The 18,463-nt window shown below is 44.3% G+C and overlaps 3 protein-coding genes across 13 annotated transcripts in view; 1 reads left to right on the top strand and 2 right to left on the bottom strand.

Annotated features, from left to right (window-relative positions):
• The window catches only part of MRPS34 (mitochondrial ribosomal protein S34), a 56,551-nt gene extending 54,648 nt beyond the window's left edge, over positions 1–1,903 (bottom strand). The window contains exon 1 of one of the 2 annotated variants that reach the window (XM_050774527.1): positions 1,893–1,903. The gene's annotated coding sequence lies outside the window, so the exon portion shown is untranslated. The remainder of the gene's footprint in view (positions 1–1,892) is intronic. The other variant, XM_050774532.1, reaches the window with a different exon arrangement.
• NDUFB10 (NADH:ubiquinone oxidoreductase subunit B10) overlaps positions 1–18,463 on the top strand; it is a 197,706-nt gene that overhangs the window by 64,110 nt on the left and 115,133 nt on the right. Inside the window, exon 1 of one of the 6 annotated variants that reach the window (XM_050774583.1) lies at positions 8,791–8,794. The exons of the other annotated variants lie outside the window; for them this stretch is intronic. The gene's annotated coding sequence lies outside the window, so the exon portion shown is untranslated. Of the gene's footprint in view, positions 1–8,790; positions 8,795–18,463 lie in introns of those variants that run through there. 6 annotated transcript variants of the gene reach the window in all.
• Positions 4,839–18,463, bottom strand: part of MEIOB (meiosis specific with OB-fold) — a 45,835-nt gene continuing 32,210 nt past the window's right edge. For 3 of the 5 annotated variants that reach the window (XM_050774366.1, XM_050774369.1, XM_050774365.1), the window contains 4 exons: positions 13,274–13,427; positions 10,718–10,901; positions 9,236–9,322; positions 4,839–5,218 (listed from right to left, as the gene is read on the bottom strand). In XM_050774366.1, the coding sequence (XP_050630323.1) occupies positions 5,108–5,218; positions 9,236–9,322; positions 10,718–10,901; positions 13,274–13,427 (536 nt within the window). In that variant the 3' untranslated portion in view covers positions 4,839–5,107. The remainder of the gene's footprint in view (positions 5,219–9,235; positions 9,323–10,717; positions 10,902–13,273; positions 13,428–18,463) is intronic. The other 2 variants (XM_050774368.1, XM_050774367.1) reach the window with 1 other exon arrangement.

Below are 18,463 nucleotides of genomic sequence, written 5' to 3'. Positions count from 1 at the left end.
TATTGAACACAATACTGTTACGCAGCATGTCAAGCAGTTTATTCTGTATTTCCATGTGTTATGTAACCCTCAACCAAGCCATAAGGTTAGTAGTATCACTACCATACCCATTACTCAAATGAAGACAGATCTAGAGGCTAGGAAGGCTGGCTAAAGTCACTCAGCTTAGTGGCAGAGCCAAGATGTAACCCACTCTCCCAAGACCAGAACCTGAAGTTTTGACCACAATGTGGGCTGCATCCTGTAAGTAGGTACATAAGAAGAATCAGACATTTAGGTATGCTACAACCCATGCTTATAGTATAATTTAGTATGAGGAATTGCCATAATTTGATTTCTTTATTAAATATGCTATCTTAACTACTTTTAGTATTATTTTTTTCATTGCTTGGCAATGCATGTAATTAGAGAAGAGTCAGAAAATAGAGATTAGGCCGGGCGCGGTGGCTCAAGCCTGTAATCCCAGCACTCTGGGAGGCCGAGGCGGGCAGATCACGAGGTCAGGAGATCGAGACCATCCTGGCTAACACGGTGAAACCCCGTCTCTACTAAAAAAAATACAAAAAACTAGCCGGGCGAGGTGGCGGGCGCCTGTAGTCCCAGCTATTCGGGAGGCTGAGGCAGGAGAATGGCGTAAACCCGGGAGGCGGAGCTTGCAGTGAGCTGAGATCCGGCCACTGCACTCCAGCCCGGGCGACAGAGCGAGACTCCGTCTCAAAAAAAAAAAAAAAAGAAAATAGAGATTAGCAATTAGAACAAAACACCAAAAATTTCATCTACCCAGGGACAGCCGAAGTTAAGCATTTAGTCCAAGTTCTTCCAAATCTGTGGATATAATTGTAATGTTTTAAATAGAGTTTGCTCATACCATACAATTTTCTTCTTTTTTCGCTTTTTTTCTTTTTTTTTTGAGATGGCGTTTAACTCGTTGCCCAGGCTGGAGTGCAGTGGCGTGATCTTGGCTCACTGCAACCTCTGCCTCCCGGTTTCAAGTGATTCTCCTGCCTCAGCCTCTCGAGTAGCTGGGATTACAGGCATGTGCCCCCACACCCGGCTAATTTTGTATTTTTAGTAGAGACAGGGTTTCACCATGTTGATCAGGCTGGTCTCGAACTCCTGACCTCAAGTGATCCACCCATCTTGGCCTCCCAAAGTGCTGGGATTACAGGCATGAGACACCGCGCCCAGCTATACCATAAAATTTTTTAACTTGCTTATTTCACTGTATATTGTGACCCATCTTTTTCCTTGTTAGCTGACACATTCCTGCAGTACAATTTTCATGGATTGCATAAGATTCTGAAGTCAAGCCTCCATTTTTGGACCTTGAGATTGTCTCTAATGATTTGCTAGTATCAGCACATGTGCTGTTGGCTAGGTTCCCATAAGTGGAAGAGCTGGATCAAAGGGTGTGCTTATGCTGAAAGTGTATTATTTGTCTAGCTACCAGGTACAAGGTTCAGCTGAGATACATCTACCAAGTTGACAGACTATTAAAGTCAAAGGCATAAAGTAGAAGCATTGCTCACATGCAACCCTAGTAAGGTGGCACAAGCCAGCACTGAGTACGGTACCCCCAGGGTCAGTGTTCACCACAGTGGTAGAACAAGCTTTGTCACAAACATCGACATCAGCATTGCAAGTGTAGGCACACGAAGTCCTTAGATGCAAGAATCAAAAACAGAGACACCAAGTCCGACAATTCCTGATAATGCTAAAATCATAGTAATCCTAGCATTCAGAAGATAAGGTTTTTCCACATTTTGAATACATTTAAACCTATGAAAAAGTTGAAAAACTAATACAATGAACTCCATATGCCCTTTAATAGATTCAACAATTACCAGCACTCACTGTTTGTCCTCTGGTCCTGTGTCTCGCCTTTCCTCCCACCCCCCCATATGTGTGTATATATACATACACGCACCTCTCTCTATATGTGTGTATATATATGCGCGCGCACACACACACACACCCTTATTTTGAAAATGCATTGGGATGGTGACTGCAGAAACACTCTGCCCTTTCAGCATACATCTCCTAAGAATCAGGATATTCTCCTACATGGAAATGTGAGACCATTATCACACTTCATAATATATTAGTCTGTACAGAATATATGGCTTGACATCTGTTCTTCTGTTGTGTTTTTAAAACATGTTCATTGGACTTTTATAAAAAATTAGTATTACACATCCGCTTAATATATTATGAACATATTTCCAGGTCAGTGAATGTAAGTACAGGTACCCCTTTTTTTTTTTTTTTTTTTTTTTTTTGAGACGGAGTCTCGCTCTGTCACCCAGGCTGGAGTGCAGTGGCCGGATCTCAGCTCACTGCAAGCTCCTTCTCTCGGGTTCACGCCATTCTCCTGCCTCAGCCTCCCGAGTAGCTGGGACTACAGGCGCCCGCCACTTCGCCCGGCTAGTTTTTTGTATTTTTTAGTAGAGACGGGGTTTCACCGTGTTAGCCAGGATGGTCTCGATCTCCTGACCTCATGATCCGCCCGTCTCGGCCTCCCAAAGTGCTGGGATTACAGGCTTGAGCCACCGCACCCAGCCCAGGTACCCCTTTTTAATGACTGTATCTTAGATCACGTACCCCAGAAGCACAGCCTAAGATAGAGATTCTTGCTCCCATGATTTGCTGAAGGAATGCTCTCAGAAGTGTAATGAAGCAGAAAGGACAGGGAGTAAACTCCAAGGAAGAAAGTGGTCTGCGCTGGATACCAGCTTCAGAAAGCTGGTGAACCCAAGGGGAAGTTCTGAAGCAAGGAGTCTGTTGGCACCAGTATCTGCTCTCCCCACCCCTTCCATAGCTTCCTCAGGTAATTTTCTGATCCTCATAGAAGCTGAGGGACCTCAGCAAGTGAAGAGACTCTGGGTGGGACATCCCCAACAGGTTGCACACATTTCAGATGCTCTGCTAATTAGAAACAATGATGCAGGGAGCATCCTCCATTTACTTTTTTTTTTTTTTTTTTTTTGAGACAGAGTCTCACTCTGTCGCCCAGGCTGGAGTGCAGTGGCGCAATCTCGGCTCACTGCAAGCTCCGCCTCCTGGGTTCACGCCATTCTCCTGCCTCAGCCTCCTGAGTAGCTGGGACTACAGGCGCCCGCCACCACGGCCGGCTAATTTTTTGTATTTTTAGTAGAGACGGGGTTTCACTGTGTTAGCCAGGATGGTCTCGATCTCCTGACCTCGTGATCTGCCCGCCTCGGCCTCCCAAAGTGCTGCAATTACAGGCATGAACCACCGCACCCAGCCTCAGTTTTTTTTTTTTTAACAAGACTATTGTTGGGTGCACCTTTGGTGTAAATGTTGGTATAGTATCTTTGTTTTCAAGATAGTTTTATATTACCTTTCAAATATGCTAAAACCTTCATATAATTATTTTCCTCTTTTTCTTAAAAATGTAAGTGTCGGCTGGGCATGGTGGCTCACACCTGTAATCCCAGCACTTTGGGAGGCTGAGGCAGGTGGATCACTTGAACCCAGGAATTCAAGACCAGCCTGGGCAAAATGGCAAGATCCCTGTCTCTACAAAATGTTTTAAAATTAACCAAGTAAGGTGGCATCTCCTGAGCTCCTGGACACGGGGCTCAGTGGAGGGGGCACCATACCCACTCTTGCTGAACCAACAGTGGGAGCCAAGCCAGCACCAGCCATGGCACCCTCACTTCTCTCCTCTCCTTCCTTCCCTATCCACCCTCCTCATTCACTTTGCTTCACAACCCCCCCCGCCATTTCTCCCAAGGGAGGATGGAAGGATGTAAGGCCTGTTCTGCACAACTAGGTCAAGTCGTTCGTTACCTTATCACCACAATTTGGACACGTAGGGGTGAACCTGCATCCCTCCTCTGTGGCCGCATCTGGTAACAGCCAGATAAAACATGACTGGCAAGACAGTTTATCTCCCAACACCAGCCTTAGGAAACAGTTTCATATACTCACTTTTTCCTTTTTTCCAATCCTGTCGTGGAGGACGTGTAGCCTTCTAAAGTACCAGGTCAAACCTCCCAGGATGTGGGTCAACAATGACCTTAGCGGTGGGTCTTCACAGGCTGGAGTCTGTGCCCTGAAGCAAGTGACTCTCAATGGTGTGAAGTTGAGCAGTTTTCTTTGTGGCTGCTGCAAAGCAAACAGATAAAATGGCAGCTGTCGTCCTCATGTCCTGAGTAGGTCCCCCTCAGAGTTCTGAGACCCAGGCACGCTCATGAAACTTTTGAAGTTGGTCTCCTCCCTGTTGATTCAGACTCAGTCATGTCAGTCCTGAGCCAGCAAGTCTCCACAAGCACTGGGCACTCTAGTGTGTCACCAGAGAAGACCAGGGGCTAGAAAAGCTCCAGGTGCTCAAAGCAGTCGCACAGGATTGCCCACGACTTCGGCTATTCCCACCCGGTGCAGAGAGCCCCTCGCCCTCATCCTGTCGGATGACGAGTCACCACCCAGCTCTCAGAAGGTAGTCTTTAGAGGTCTGACTTTTTTTTTTTAGATGGAGTCTCGCTCTGTCGCCCAGGCTGGAGTGCAGTGGCTCGATCTCAGCTCACTACAACCTCCACATCCCAGGTTCAAGAGATTCTCCTGCCTCAGCCTCCCGAGTAGCTGGGAGTACAGGCACATGCCACCACACCCAGCTAATTTTTTGTATTTTTAGTAGAGATGAGGTTTCACTATGTTAGCCAGGATGGTCTCTATCTCCTGACCGCCTCGGTGTCCCAAAGTGCTGGGATTACAGGCGTGAGCCACCGTGCCCGGGGCTTGAGGTCCTACTCTTTTTCCAGGGAACCAAGACAAAGAATAAATTGGCTTAAGAAAATAAATCATTCAAATCTGTAGAAGATTAAATCCCTTTATTAATTCATGTAAACATTTTCCAACTTGGGAGGAGACAAGGCAAAGACAGTAGGAGGCCTTCTGAGAAGGGAGGTCAGATGAGAGAGGCCTTCAGACTCACCCCAGACCAGCTCCACCATAACAATTTCTAGAAACATATTCATCACATGTAAACAAAATGCAGTTTTCCCCATAATTTTCAAATTAAGATTCCATTTGAAACGGAGTTAAAGCTCATACACTTTTCCAGAGTTTAAAATGCTAGGCCATTTTAAACACGTGTTTGTCCAGATAAGTTTCTGCTTGCCTCAGTGGGATCCGCAAGCTTGCACGAGAGCACACTAATTTTCAATCCACTCCTTGCTCTGTGTGATACAACAAACTGCAAGGAGAAACAGAAAAAGAGACAGAAGGTTAGTTTTTTAAATCGCCTTGTATATCAAGTTGAAAAATCAATGATCACAAATAGTGAACCGCAATGAAAGTTTTGTTTACAGATATTAATATAAACTTCCGTTAAAGCTGTAAGATGATGGAAAGGGTTCCAGTCTCAGAGTACAGTTAATTTATAGGCCCAGCTTCTGACAGATTTTATAAAAATTTATGTCACTTTTCATGCTATTTCTCTCAGGTAGGAAAGTTGGGATTAAAAGTCTAGTGTGGGCCGGGCGCGGTGACTCACGCCTGTAATCCCAGCACTTTGGGAGGCCGAGGCGGGCGGATCACAAGGTCAGGAGATCGAGACCACGGTGAAACCCCGTCTCTACTAAAAATACAAAAAATTAGCCGGGCGCAGTGGCGGGTGCCTGTAGTCCCAGCTACTTGGGAGGCTGAGGCAGGAGAGTGGCAGGAACCCAGGAGGCGGAGCTTGCAGTGAGCCGAGATCGCGCCACTGCACTCCAGCCAGGGGCACAGAGCGAGACTCCGTCTCAAAAAAAAAAAAAAAAAAAAAGTCTAGTGTGGCCGGGCGCAGTGGCTCACACCTGTAATCCCAGCACTTTGGGAGACCGAGGCGGGCGGATCACCTGAGGTCAGGAGTTCGAGACCAGACTGGCTAACATGGTGAAACTCCCATTTCTACTAAAAATACAAAAAATTAGCCGGGCATGGTAGCGCACACCTGTTATCCCAGCTACTCAGGAGGCTAAGGCAGGAGAATCGCTTGAACCCAGGAGGCAGAGGTTGCAGTGAGCAGAGATTGCACCATTGCACTCCAGCTTGGGTAACTAGAGCGAAACTCTGTCCCCCTGCCCCCCAAAAAAATGTCTAATGCAGGGCTGGGTGAGGTGGCTCATACCTGTAATCCCAGCACTTTGGGAGGCCAAGGCAGGTAGATCACTTGAGGCCAAAAGTTCAAGACCAGCCTGGCCAACAAAGTGAAACCCTGTCTCTACTAAAAATATAAAAATTAGCCAGGCATGGTGGTGCACACCTGTGGTCCCAGCTACTCGGTGGCTGAGGTGGGAGGATCACTTGAGCCTGGTAAAGTTGAGACTGCAGTAAGCTGTGATCGCACCATGCGCTCCAGCCTGGGTGACAGAGCAAGCAGAGAGAGACTCTGTCTCAAAACAAACAAAAAGAAAGTATAACGTAGGAAAAAGGGCTTACTGTGTGTTCAAACTACCAACTGTGATAGACTTTAAGCTGTAGCAGGGACTCAATCTGTGAGACTACAGGAATATGATGACATAATTTAATAATAGTCTTATTTTAATAGTCTTGTTTTTTACAATTTATACAGCACTTTAACCAACATTTTATTTAATATAGAGTGGAAGGACTTATAAACCACTTTAATTTCAAGACTGAGTGAAAAAAAAGTACCAACGTCAGGAAAACTGTAGAAGGCTTTAAATGGGCAGTAACAATAAGTGGGTATCCTTTCGATGGAATGTCATAGTAGTCTGGCATTGGCTAGAACACGTTCAGAGCTATCTGATTCTACAGGAGCTACACCTCCCACTGCACGGACTGAGCTGTTTTAGAACTAGGTTGTAGAAAGCTGACAGTGATTCGAATGACCCTGCTCATGGAATCCCCATGAAGTCTGAGTGAAGATGCACTGCTTCTGCCCTGTAGAGGAGCCCAGTGGTTCATCTACAAGCAAACCCATCCAGCATTTTGCATTGCCTGCCTATGTATCTATTCTTCCAATTACTTCTTTTTTTTTTTTTAATTTTTGAGACAGAGTTTTACTCTGTCACCCAGGCTGGAGTGCAGCGGTGAGATCTCAGCTCACTGCAACCTCCGCCTCCTGGGTTCAAGTGGTTCTCCTGCCTCAGCCTCCTGACTAGCTGGAATTACAGGCACCTGCCACCACGCCCGGCTAATTTCTATAGTTTTAGTAGAGACAGTGTTTCACCATCTTGGACAGGCTGGTCATGAACCAATTCCCTTTGAATCCTTCTTTTCCCTATATCTTACTGGTTCCCTCATTAATTAATGAGTTTTCAACATGTGTTATTTTATTTTTGTATGCATCATGGTTTTTGGATTTTGGTTTTGGATTTTACATCTTTTTATTTGTAAAATACTGTGTTACCTAACGCACCAAGCAGCTTGTCCATAATTGTGAATATTTGTTAAAGCCACCTGGAACATCTGTTACACACATTCTCTGGGAAAGTGCAGTATCCACTTGAGGGTCATTCATTGTTGTATTTGAATCAAATTTAGAAAACTCTTAAGTTCCCATGAACTTAAGTTGATCCGACTCATTAGCAAGTGGTGCCTCCTGTCTGGAGGCAAAGCATACAGGGTCGGTCAAGGACTTGAGTGTGCCCTGACTTGCAAAGAGATAGTACTTAGGGGCCCATGCTAACCATTGAAGAGATGCAGCATCTTACTGCAACTTTTCTTTCCTTTGGCCTGGTAGTGAAGAGGCCTTAAGCCAAGGTCCTAGAAATATTGGTGAGGCCACTGGAGACTCCATGTCTGCAAACTATTCGGATGTGCTGGTGGCCATGGAAAATGGGAAAACCTGCTTATGAGGCTGAGATGGAGGAGATGCGGCATTCACAAATGCTCCTGCAGGACGTCCATGAGATGAAAACTAATTTCATAATAATACTAATTCTCCCATCAGCACATGATGTTTTCTAGAGGCTTCATGATACCGTTAGTCTGACACAAATGGAATGTGTGCTCTAGAATGTTTTAAATTTTTTTCAGTATTAAGCTCCAGTAGAGCAAGTATCAGTAGATATAACCCACACAAACGGAAGCACATTGACTTGCAGGACAACACAAGAGAAAAGAGTTGAGAACCATGAAGTGAAGCAACGAGGCTGGCTGGGTCCAGTCTTACCTGTGACCCACGGCAAGTGGCAAGACTTTTTTTTTTTTTTTTTTTTTTTGAGACAGAGTCTCGCTCTGTCGCCCAGGCTGGAGTGCAGTGGCGCGATCTCCACTCACTGCAAGCTCCACCACCTCCAGGGTTAACACCATTCTCCTGCCTCAGCCTTCCTAGAAGCTGGGACTACAGATGCCCGCCACCAAGCCCGGCTAATTTTTTTGTATTTTCAGTAGAGACGGGGTTTCACCGTGTTAGCCAGCATGGTCTCGATCTCCTGACCTCGTGATCCACCCACCTCGGCCTCCCAAAGTGCTGGGATTACAGGCGTGAGCCACCGCGCCCGGCCGTGGCAAGACTTCTTGGTCCCACTTTTCTCATCTGCAGCAGGGGAGTTTGTCTGGCTGCACTTTTCCCCCTCTGACACCTTGAACACTAAGACTCGAGGATCCTCCAACACTGAAGTGCCTCAGGAGGCAGCTGTGGCCCTTCAGAGTTGGAGGATCACGGAATTTTGCAGGTTAGCAAACTTAATTAACCTCCGTAGGGTCTCACAGGCTGAGGTGTGGCGGGATTAGGATTCAGACCAAATCTCTCACCAATAACCACGCACTTAACTGTGCTGTTTCACACTGCTCGTTACGCGAAGAGAACACCATGGCGGGGTGGGGGTGGGGACAACCTAGTCTGACCTTTTGGGGTTCAGGGGCCAAGAGAGGGGTCTCACTATGTTGCCCAGGCTGGCCTCAAACTCCTGGGTTCAGGCGATCCTCCCACCTCAGCCTACCAAGTAGCTGGGATGACGGGTGTGCACTTTTGCACCCGGGAGCTCTGATTTTAAAGCGTTTTCCCCTCTTTTGGATTTAACCTTAAAGGATATTTTCTTTGTTGGTCTATTTTCTTTGATGTCTTTGGTAACTCCTTTATACAATATGAAAAAAACCCTGGTTATTTCTTTTGTTTTTAGGGTAGCTGAGTCCTTATGCACATCTGGGAACTGGGCATTAGAAATAATAAATTTCCCAAATTTATCTAGGTTTTTCTTATGGTTTGAATATATAGAATAATAAATATATAGAATAATATAGCACTATAAAATGCACTAACTTTTAAATAAATTTTGCTTCTTTCCAAGAGAAATTGCCACTTTAATGCTGTTTTCTGTTCATCTGTCATTGCAAGAAACTCATTTACCTGGTTAAAAAAAAAGATGAGACAAATATATCTGAAGTTTACGAAGAAAATTCGTTTTGACAACAGTGAGAAACAAACTTTCTCATTAGGAATGAAATTTTAATTTGCAGTAATTATAGCTCAACCGTTTGTTTTTGTTTTTAGAGACAGGGTCTCACTCTGTCGCCCAAGCTGGAGTGCAGCAGTGCGATCACAGCTCACTGAAGCCTCAAACTCCCGGGGTCAAGCAATCCTCCCACCTCAGCTTCCCAAGTTTCTGAAATTACAGGTATGCACTATTATTCTCTGGCTAATTGTTTTATGTTTTATTTTTTGTAGAGACACTATGTTGCCCACGGTCTCACTATGTTGCCCAGGGTGATCTTGAACCCCTGACCTCAAGTGATCCTGCTGCCTCAGCCTCCCAAAGTGCTAGGATTACAGGTGTGACCCACTATGCCCAGCCAACTCAATTGTTTTGATAGAGAAGATAAGGCAGGAAAGGCTAGATAAGCAGAATCTCTAAAGGCAATCAGGTAGCTCAGTAAGGAAAAATCCCTTCAATAAAGTGGAAGCAGAATTTGGAACTAAAGTCTAATGGTAAATTTCATGAGCTGGTTTTAACAATAAAAAGCAAGTGCCTATTGCCAAATGCACATGCTAATCCCTAAGTGTTATCTGCTGCTGTTCTGTAGCTGCAAACCAGGGAGAAAATGTGTAGCTGATTTCATGTAACTGAGTAGGTGAAACACAGCCAAATCCTCCTAGAAAAACCACCTTATGACTGATCAACATCTCCAACTTGTTTTACCCCTTGTTACTTGACTATATCAAACATCATGTTTCCTCAGTTTTTTTTTTTTTTTTTTTTTTTTTTTGAGACAAGTCTTGCTCTGTAACTCAGGCTGGAGTGCAGTGGCGTGATCTTGGCTCACTGCAACTTCCACATCCTGGGTTCAAGTGATTCTCGTGCCCCAGCCTCCTGAATAGCTAGGATTACAAGTGCACGTCACCACACTCAGCTAATTTTTGTACTTTTAGTAGAAATGGGGTTTCACCATATTGGCCAGGCTGGTCTCAAACTCCTTACCTCAAGTGATCTGCCCTCCTCGGCCTCCCAAAGGACTAAGATTACAGGCCTGAGCCACTGCACCCAGCCCTAAAACATCATGTTTATTTATCCATTTAGGCTAATGGCCTCAGTCATTACTCATAATAGTAAATATTAGCTAGGATTTTAATATATGTAACATTTGTTCATGAAAGCAATGTGTGTTTAAAGCAAGATGATTTTTTCCCAGACTGTTTCTTAGTGAATTAATTTCTATCAAATGTTTGACAAAACCACCTCTATTTTTGGGGGAAAAGCATTCACTTTGGAAATATTCTAAGCATTTCTTCCTTTTTGCTATTTACCGTGCAGCCCAAAGTCTCCTCAGCAACACTTCCTGTGAGACTACAAGAATGAAGGGTGCCTGTGTGATCAGTCAGATCAATCAGCATATCGAAACTGAGAAAGACAGATTTAAAGTCCAAGGAGTTTTTGTTGCAAATTGTGCACATGTTAGATGCTTCATTTACTATATAACCACAGGTGGAACTGAAAAGAAACAAAGACAGTGATAAAATGTGATGCCCTAAGTGACAAATTTCATCTCTAGCAGAAAAAGAATTATCACTAAAAACTCTACGTCAGTGTATGCAAAACTTACTGAGTGTTCAGTGCTATGCAGTGTACCAGACAGTCGTAAAAAACAGTAAAACACACTTTCTATGCAGCCATTCTCAGAATTCATCTGAAACTGCGTACACCAGTCCTCCACCTGCCCTCCCTTCTTCCCTCCCTCTGCCGAGTTCCTGCCAAGCCCTCCAGGTCCCTCCCAGTCTCATTTCCCTGCTGGTGCCCTCCCTTCTTGCATCCCAGCCGGCACCCTTTCCCTCTTGGAACAGCAGCAGAACGCAAGCCTCAGGACTGACTCATGCTGTCGCATCAGCTCCTTGTTCTCACCTCCCCCGCTGGGAGTTCTGAGGGCAGGAACTGTGTCTTGTGCCTGGAAAGCACACGTTCAATAGCTGCTCACTGGATGGTCCTGCACGGGGCCTTCTCTACAAATACAGAAAGCCTTGCAAGGCTGGCCAGGTGGCACCAGACGCTATTAACACTGCTGGTGATACACTCTCCTCTCTTCCAGTGGTTTATGCTATTCCAAATTTCTGAAGCAAGCCTTACTTTAGCAATCTTGAACAGGGAACCTAATTCAAATTTCTCAAATAGGGGAAATGAACTAAAGACAGTGGATTTTTGTCTAGCCACAGATCACTTGGTTCAGCAAATTGTAGATGCTTTTCCTCAGATATCAATAATAAATATACAGGGAAAAAATTAGTTTTTCAATTTTTGAAAACTGTTTTTCAAAAAACGAACACAAGGTCTTACACAGCATCCACATTAGTTTTTTCAATTTTAATACATCATAAAATGTTTTAAAAATCCAGAGGTCAGTATCTTGACTGTGGCAACAGATACACAAACCTACAAGTGTGATAAAACTAATTAGAACACACACACACGACTGCATGTGAACCTGGAGGAATTTGAGTAAGACCAGTGGATTGAATGGTGTCAATATCCTGGCTGTGACATGGTACTATTACTTGCAAATGGTATCGCTGGGGGAAATGGGGCAGAAGCCACAAGGGATCTCTCCTATTATTTCTTTTTTTTTTTTTTTTTTTTGTGAAGCGGAATCTCGCTCTGTCTCCCAGGCTGGAGTGCAGTGGCGCAATCTCGGCTCGCTGCAAGCTCTGCCTCCCGGGTTCATACCATTCTCCTGCCTCAGCCTCTCAAGTAGCTGAGGCTACAGGTGCCCGCCACCACGCCTGGCGAATTTTTTGGTATTTTTTACAGACCAGGTTTCACTGTGTTAGCCAGGATGGGCTCAATCTCCCGACCTCGTGATCAGCCCTCTTCGGCCTCCCAAAGTGCTGGGATTATAAATGTGAGCCACCACGCCCGGCCCTCTTATTATTTCTTATACTTCCATGCAAATCTAGGATTATCTCAATGAAAATTCTCATAAAAATCCATAGACTTTCCTAATAATATTACACGTTTCTTGCCAAGCATCTTTTAGCTAAGAGTATTAAACCTACTGGAGTTTACTTTCTTTTTTTTTTTTTTTTCTTTTTGAGACAGAGTTTCGCTCTTGTCACCCAGGCTGGAGTGCAATGGTGCAATCTCGGCTCACCATGACCTCCACCTCCTGGGTTCGAGCAATTCTCATGCCTCAGCCTCCAAAGTAGCTGGGATTATAGGTGTCCATCACCATGCCCAGCTAATTTTTTTTGTGTTTTTAGTAAAGATGGTGTTTCACCATATTGGCCAGGCTGGTCTTGAACTCCCGACCTCAGGTAGTCCACCTACCTCGGCCTCCCATAGTGCTGGGATTACAGGCGTGAGCCACCATGCCCGGCCTGGAGTTTACTTTCTATGCAAGTAAATATTAACTTCGATCTACAAGAGGTTGGATGTTTCCCAGGCTGGACTCAAACTCTTCAAACTCCTGGGCTCAACCGATCCTCCCACCTCAGCTTCCTGAGTAGCTGAGACTACAGGTGCATGCTACTGCACCTGGCTTGAAAATAATTTTTTTTTAATGCTGTCAGTACACTGCTGTAGGGCCTAGCAACCAAAATAGTTTTCTGCCAAATCATTAGACAAGTTTGTCAAAAGTTTCTCACATTATATCTTTATATGTTAGAATTATAGAAATATAGATTATATTTTAAAAGGCAATTATTTTAATCTAGTTTGCTATGGAAACTTTTCAGTATAGTTTTCTATACATTTATCTCAAATACATAACCCCCATTATGTCAACAAACAGCTTTAACTTTTAGAGAGCTTAAAATTTATTAACAATAATTATTTCTTACAAAAATGAATTTGCTAAAAGAGACATGGATCCTTACCATCTGTTTCGAACTACTTTTGTAGTTTCATCATCAATGTTGAGTGTGGAAATGTACGCATAAAGTATGCCATAGGAAGGATCAGCTTTTCCTTCATTCTTCAAAGCTTTTCCCTTTAATTGTTCAACTGTATAGACATCAACTATTGTACTTACTAAAAATAGAAAGAAGTATTACGGTCTGTATATATTCTTATAAAATAAAGGATTACATCTGAATGGAAAGCTATGACAAATGAGAACATGCAGTAGCTTAAGTAACAGAAAAATTACTATGTTGGGTATATAAACACTGATTCTATAAATGGACATAAAAGCAAAACATAAGAAAAAAAGGAAATGAAACTGGTCTTCATTAAAATGAAGAATTTCTGTTTATCAAAAGACACCATTAAAAAAGCAAAAAGGCAAGCCACAGAGTGGGAAATGCTAGCAGTCTACAATGAGATAAAGGACTCATCCAGAATTGTCTAAAGAATTCTTAAATATCAGTTAGAAAAGGAAAGTGACTTGGCTGGGCACAGTGGCTCACACCTGTAATCCCAGCACTTTGGGAGACCAAGGTGGGCGGATCACCTGAGGTTGGGAGTTCAAAAGCAGTCTGACCAACAAGGAGAAACCCTGTCTCTACTAAAAATAAAAAAAGCTGGGCATGGTGGTGCATGCCTGTAATCCCAGCCACTCAGGAGGCTGAGGCAGGCGAATCTCTTGAATCCGGGAGGCGGAGGTTGTGGTGAGCCGAGATTGCGCCATTGCACTCCAGGCTGGGCAATGAGAGGCAAACTCCTTCCCAAAAAAAAAAAAAAAAAAAAAAAAAAAAAGACAGTGATTCAATTTTTTCTTTTTTTTTTTTTTTTTGAGACAGAGTCTCGTTCATTGCCCAGGTTGGAGTTCAGTGGCACTGTCTGGGATTACAGGCATGCTGGGATTACAGGTGTGAGCCACCGTGCCTGGCGACAGTGACTCAATTTTTTAAATGCGGAAGTGACTTTTAAAAGTACATCACAGGCCGGGCGCGGTGGCTCAAGCCTGTAATCCCAGCACTTTGGGAGGCAGAGACGGGTGGATCACGAGGTCAGGAGATCGAGACCATCCTGGCTAACAGGGTGAAACCCCGTCTCTACTAAAAAATACAAAAAAAAAAAACTAGCCGGGCGAGGTGGCGGGCGCCTGTAGTCCCAGCTACTCCGGAGGCTGAGGCAGGAGAATGGCGTAAACCCGGGAGGCGGAGCTTGCAGTGAGCTGAGATCCGGCCACTGCACTCCAGCCTGGGTGGCAGAGCCAGACTCTGTCTCAAAAAAAAAAAAAAAAAAAAGTACATCACAGCCGGGTGCAGTGGCTCTCCACCTGTAATCTCAGCACTTTGGGAGGCCGAGGTGGGCGGATCATGAGGTCAGGAGATCAAGACCATACTGGCTAACATGGTGAAATCCCATCTTTACTAAAAAATACAAAGAATTAGCCGGGCGTGGTGGCAGGTGCCTGTAGTTCCAGCTACTCAGGAGGCTGAGGCAGGAGAATGGTGTGAACCTGGGAGACGGAGCTTGCAATGAGCCGAGATCGTGCCACTGCACTCCAGCCTGGGTGACAGAGCAACACTCCATCTCAAAAAATAAAATAAAATAAAATAAAATAATTAATAAATAAAAGTACAGCACAAAAGAAGTTATCAAAATGGCCAATACACGTACTGGTCTCAATAATCATCAGGAAAATACAAATTAAACAAGAGTAGGCTGGATGCGGTGGTTCACGCCTGTAATTCCAACACTTTGGGAAGTTGAGACTAGTGGATCGCTTGAGGTCAGGAGTTCGAGACCAGCCTGGCCAACATAGCAAAACTCTGTCCCTACTAAAAATAAAAAATTAGCTGGGCATATCAGTGTGTGCCTGTAATCCCAGCTACTTGGGAGGCTGAGGAAGGAGAATCGCTTGAACCCGGGGGCAGAGGTTGCACTCAGCCAAGATGGCGGCATTGCAGTCCAGCCTGGGTGACAGAGCCAGACTCCGTCTCAAAAACAAACGAACAACCAAAAAAAAAAGAAAAAAACAAGAGAATTCCACTAAACACCTAACATTTAAAAGACTAATAACACAAACATTAGTGAGGATGTAAAGCAACAACAAAAATAAACTTTACAAAACTAAAAATAACCAATAATTCATTTTTATTTTTCTTTATCTTAGAAGAATCTTCCATGAACAAATATTATTCGGGTTAGAAAACTTTTATCAGAAGTTATCCGGTTCCCTCAGTACTTCATTGGTTTCTTTTCTTTTGTTGCTGTCTAGTACATGAAATTTAATTTTCTTCAATAAAAAGATGGTAATGTATATCTATTTATCTATATTTTTATGTCTTTATCCTTCTATTAGTATATATGCACGAAAAGATACACTAAAAGATGTTAACCAAATAACTGTTTATTTGGGGCTGTTGCTTGCATTCTGTATTATGTGTCTTTTTTTTTTAAGACGGAGTCTCGCTGTGTCACCCAGGCTGGAGTGCAGTGGTGTGATCTCAGCTCACTGCAACCTCCGCCTCCTGAGTTCAAGCGATTCTCCTGCCTCAGCCTCCCGAGTAGCTGGAATTATAGGTGCCCCCCACCACGCCTGGTTCATTTTCTGTATTTTTAGTAGAGACAGGGTTTCACCAGGTTGGCCAAGCTGGTCTCAAATTCCTGACCTCAAGTGATCCCTCCACCTCGGTCTCCCAAAGTGCTGGGATTACAGGCATGAGCCACCACGCCCAGCCAAGCATTCTGTATTGTGTTTCTTTTATTTTTTGAGATACAGTCTCGCTATGACATCCAGGCTGGAGTGTAGCTTCACTCTGTCACCCAGGCTGGATCTCAGCTCACTGCAACCTCCACCTCCCAGGTTCAAGAGATTCTCCTGCCTCAGCCTGCCGAGTAGCTGGGATTACAGGCACATCCTGTGATGCTCGGCTAATTTTTGTGTTTTTAGTACAGATGGGGTTTTGCCACGTTGGCCAGGCTGGTCTTATGAACCCCTGGGCTCAAATGATCCACCCACCTCAGCCTCCCAAAGTGCTGGGATTACAGGTGTGAGCCACTGTGCCGGGCCTACTTTTAAAATTTTGAGCATTTTAATTTTTAATAAAAATATAAAAGCTCTAAAGAAAACATGATTATAGTTTTACCCTGAAATATTTAATCAATTTTTACCTATAAGGTTTTCATGGGAGTAATGAGCATTTTAAAAGATAAAAAATGCCAGGCACGGTGGCTCACGCCTGTTATCCCAGCACTTTGGGAGGCCAACGCGGGCAAATCGCTTGAGCTCAGGAGTTTGAGACCAGCCTGAACAACATGGTGAAACCCAGTTTCTACCAAGAACACAAAAAATTAGTTTTTGCTTTTATAAATCTGAGTAAATTTAACTATCAAACTTCCCACAGTAAAATAAAAGGGACGCTTAAAAACTATTTTTAGGCCAGGGCTGGTGGTTCATGCCTGTAATCCCAGCACCTCGGGAGGCCTAGTCAGGCGGATCACCTGAAGTCAGGAGTTCGAGACCAGCTGGCCAACATGGTGAAACCCCATCTCTACTAAAAATACAAAAATTAGCAGGGCGTGGTGTTGTGTACCTGTAATCCCAGCTACCCAGGAGGCTGAGGCAGGAGAATCACTGGAACCCAGGAGGCAGAGGCTGCAGTGAGCCGAGATTGCACCACTGCACTCCAGCCTGGGTGACATAGCAAGACTCCGTCTCAAAAAAAGAAAAAAAGCTATTTTGGGGCCAGACACTGTGGCTCACGCCTGTAATCCCACCACTGTGGGAGGCTGAGGAGGGCAGATCACCTGAGGTCAGGAGTTCAAGACCAGCCTGCCCAACATTGTGAAACCCCGTGTCTACTAAAAATATAAAAATTAGCCAGGTGTGGTGGTGTGCACCTGTAATCCCATCTACTTGGGGGGCTGAGACAGGAGAATTGCTTGAACCCAGGAGGCAGAGGTTGCAGTGAGCTCACACCACTGCACTCCAGCCTGGGTGACAGAGCAAGACTCCTCAAAAAACAAACAAACAAAGCCTATTTTTGGGCCAAGCAAGGTGGCTCACACCTGTAATCCTTCAGGAGGCTGAGGCAGGAGGATTCCTTGAGGTCAGGAGTTTGAGACCCCGAGAAAAGAAAAGAGAAGAGAAGAGGGGAGGGGGAGGAGGGGAGAAAGAAATAAAGAAAGACAAAAGAAAGAACGAACGAGAGAAAGAGAAAGAGAGAGAAAGAAGGAACTACTTTGTGATTACTTTAATATAACCTACTGATCAGAAAAAAAAAAATTCCCAAATAAATCAGGCTGCCCTTGAGTAGCCTAAAAATGGTTGTAGACACTGTCATTCCTGTCCCCGTTTTAGGGTTGCATGGCAGGACAGGGACTGAAATATACTTTATCAAGTTTACCTCACAGCTCGCTGAACGCCTCTGTGCTCTCTCAAGTTTCCTGAAATGGCATTATCTACAAATGACCCAACATTTTAAAAAAATGTTTCCAAAGTAACAATCATGGCTTTATTTTATTTATTTATTTATTTATTTTTGAGACACGGTCTTGCTCTGTCACCCAGGCTGCAGTGCAGTGGCATGAACACAGCTCACTGCAGTCTCTATCTCCAGGGCTCAAGCAATCCTCCTATCTCAGCCTCCTGAGTAGCTGAGATCACAGGCACATGCCACCATGCCCAGCTATTTTTTAAAAAAATTTTTGTAGAGACGGAGTCTCACCTATGGCTTGTCCCTTCTTGTAGGCAAAAAGATGATAAATTTTGATCTTGATCCAGTAGTACCTTTTTCTATCAGTGACCTCTACTGATATGAAACACATTAAATATCCTCTGCAAAAAACAATAACAAAGTTCCTCTTCCACACAACGTGATGTGGCTTGCAGAATACATTACTTCATGCTAAATTCCATTGTTACTCTCTTCAGGTGAATTAAGCATCATCTATGGTAACTAAGGACTATGTTACAGAACACGCCTTCAGGGAGTGATCTAAAACTTCCCTCTGTTCCTCCTGGTCCCTCCGGCATGCATGTCTGGCATAAGCCAGCAATAGCAATAAGCAGAATCCTTTTTTCTCTCTTTTTTTTTTTTTTGGAGAGAGTCTCACTCTGTTGCCCAGTCTGGAGTGCAGTGGCGTGATCTCGACTCATTACAACATCCGCCTCC

Source organism: Macaca thibetana, chromosome 20 (genome assembly GCF_024542745.1).
Source record: "Macaca thibetana thibetana isolate TM-01 chromosome 20, ASM2454274v1, whole genome shotgun sequence".
Taxonomy (NCBI): domain Eukaryota; kingdom Metazoa; phylum Chordata; class Mammalia; order Primates; family Cercopithecidae; genus Macaca; species Macaca thibetana.
This window is presented reverse-complemented; position numbering and strand designations above follow the sequence as displayed.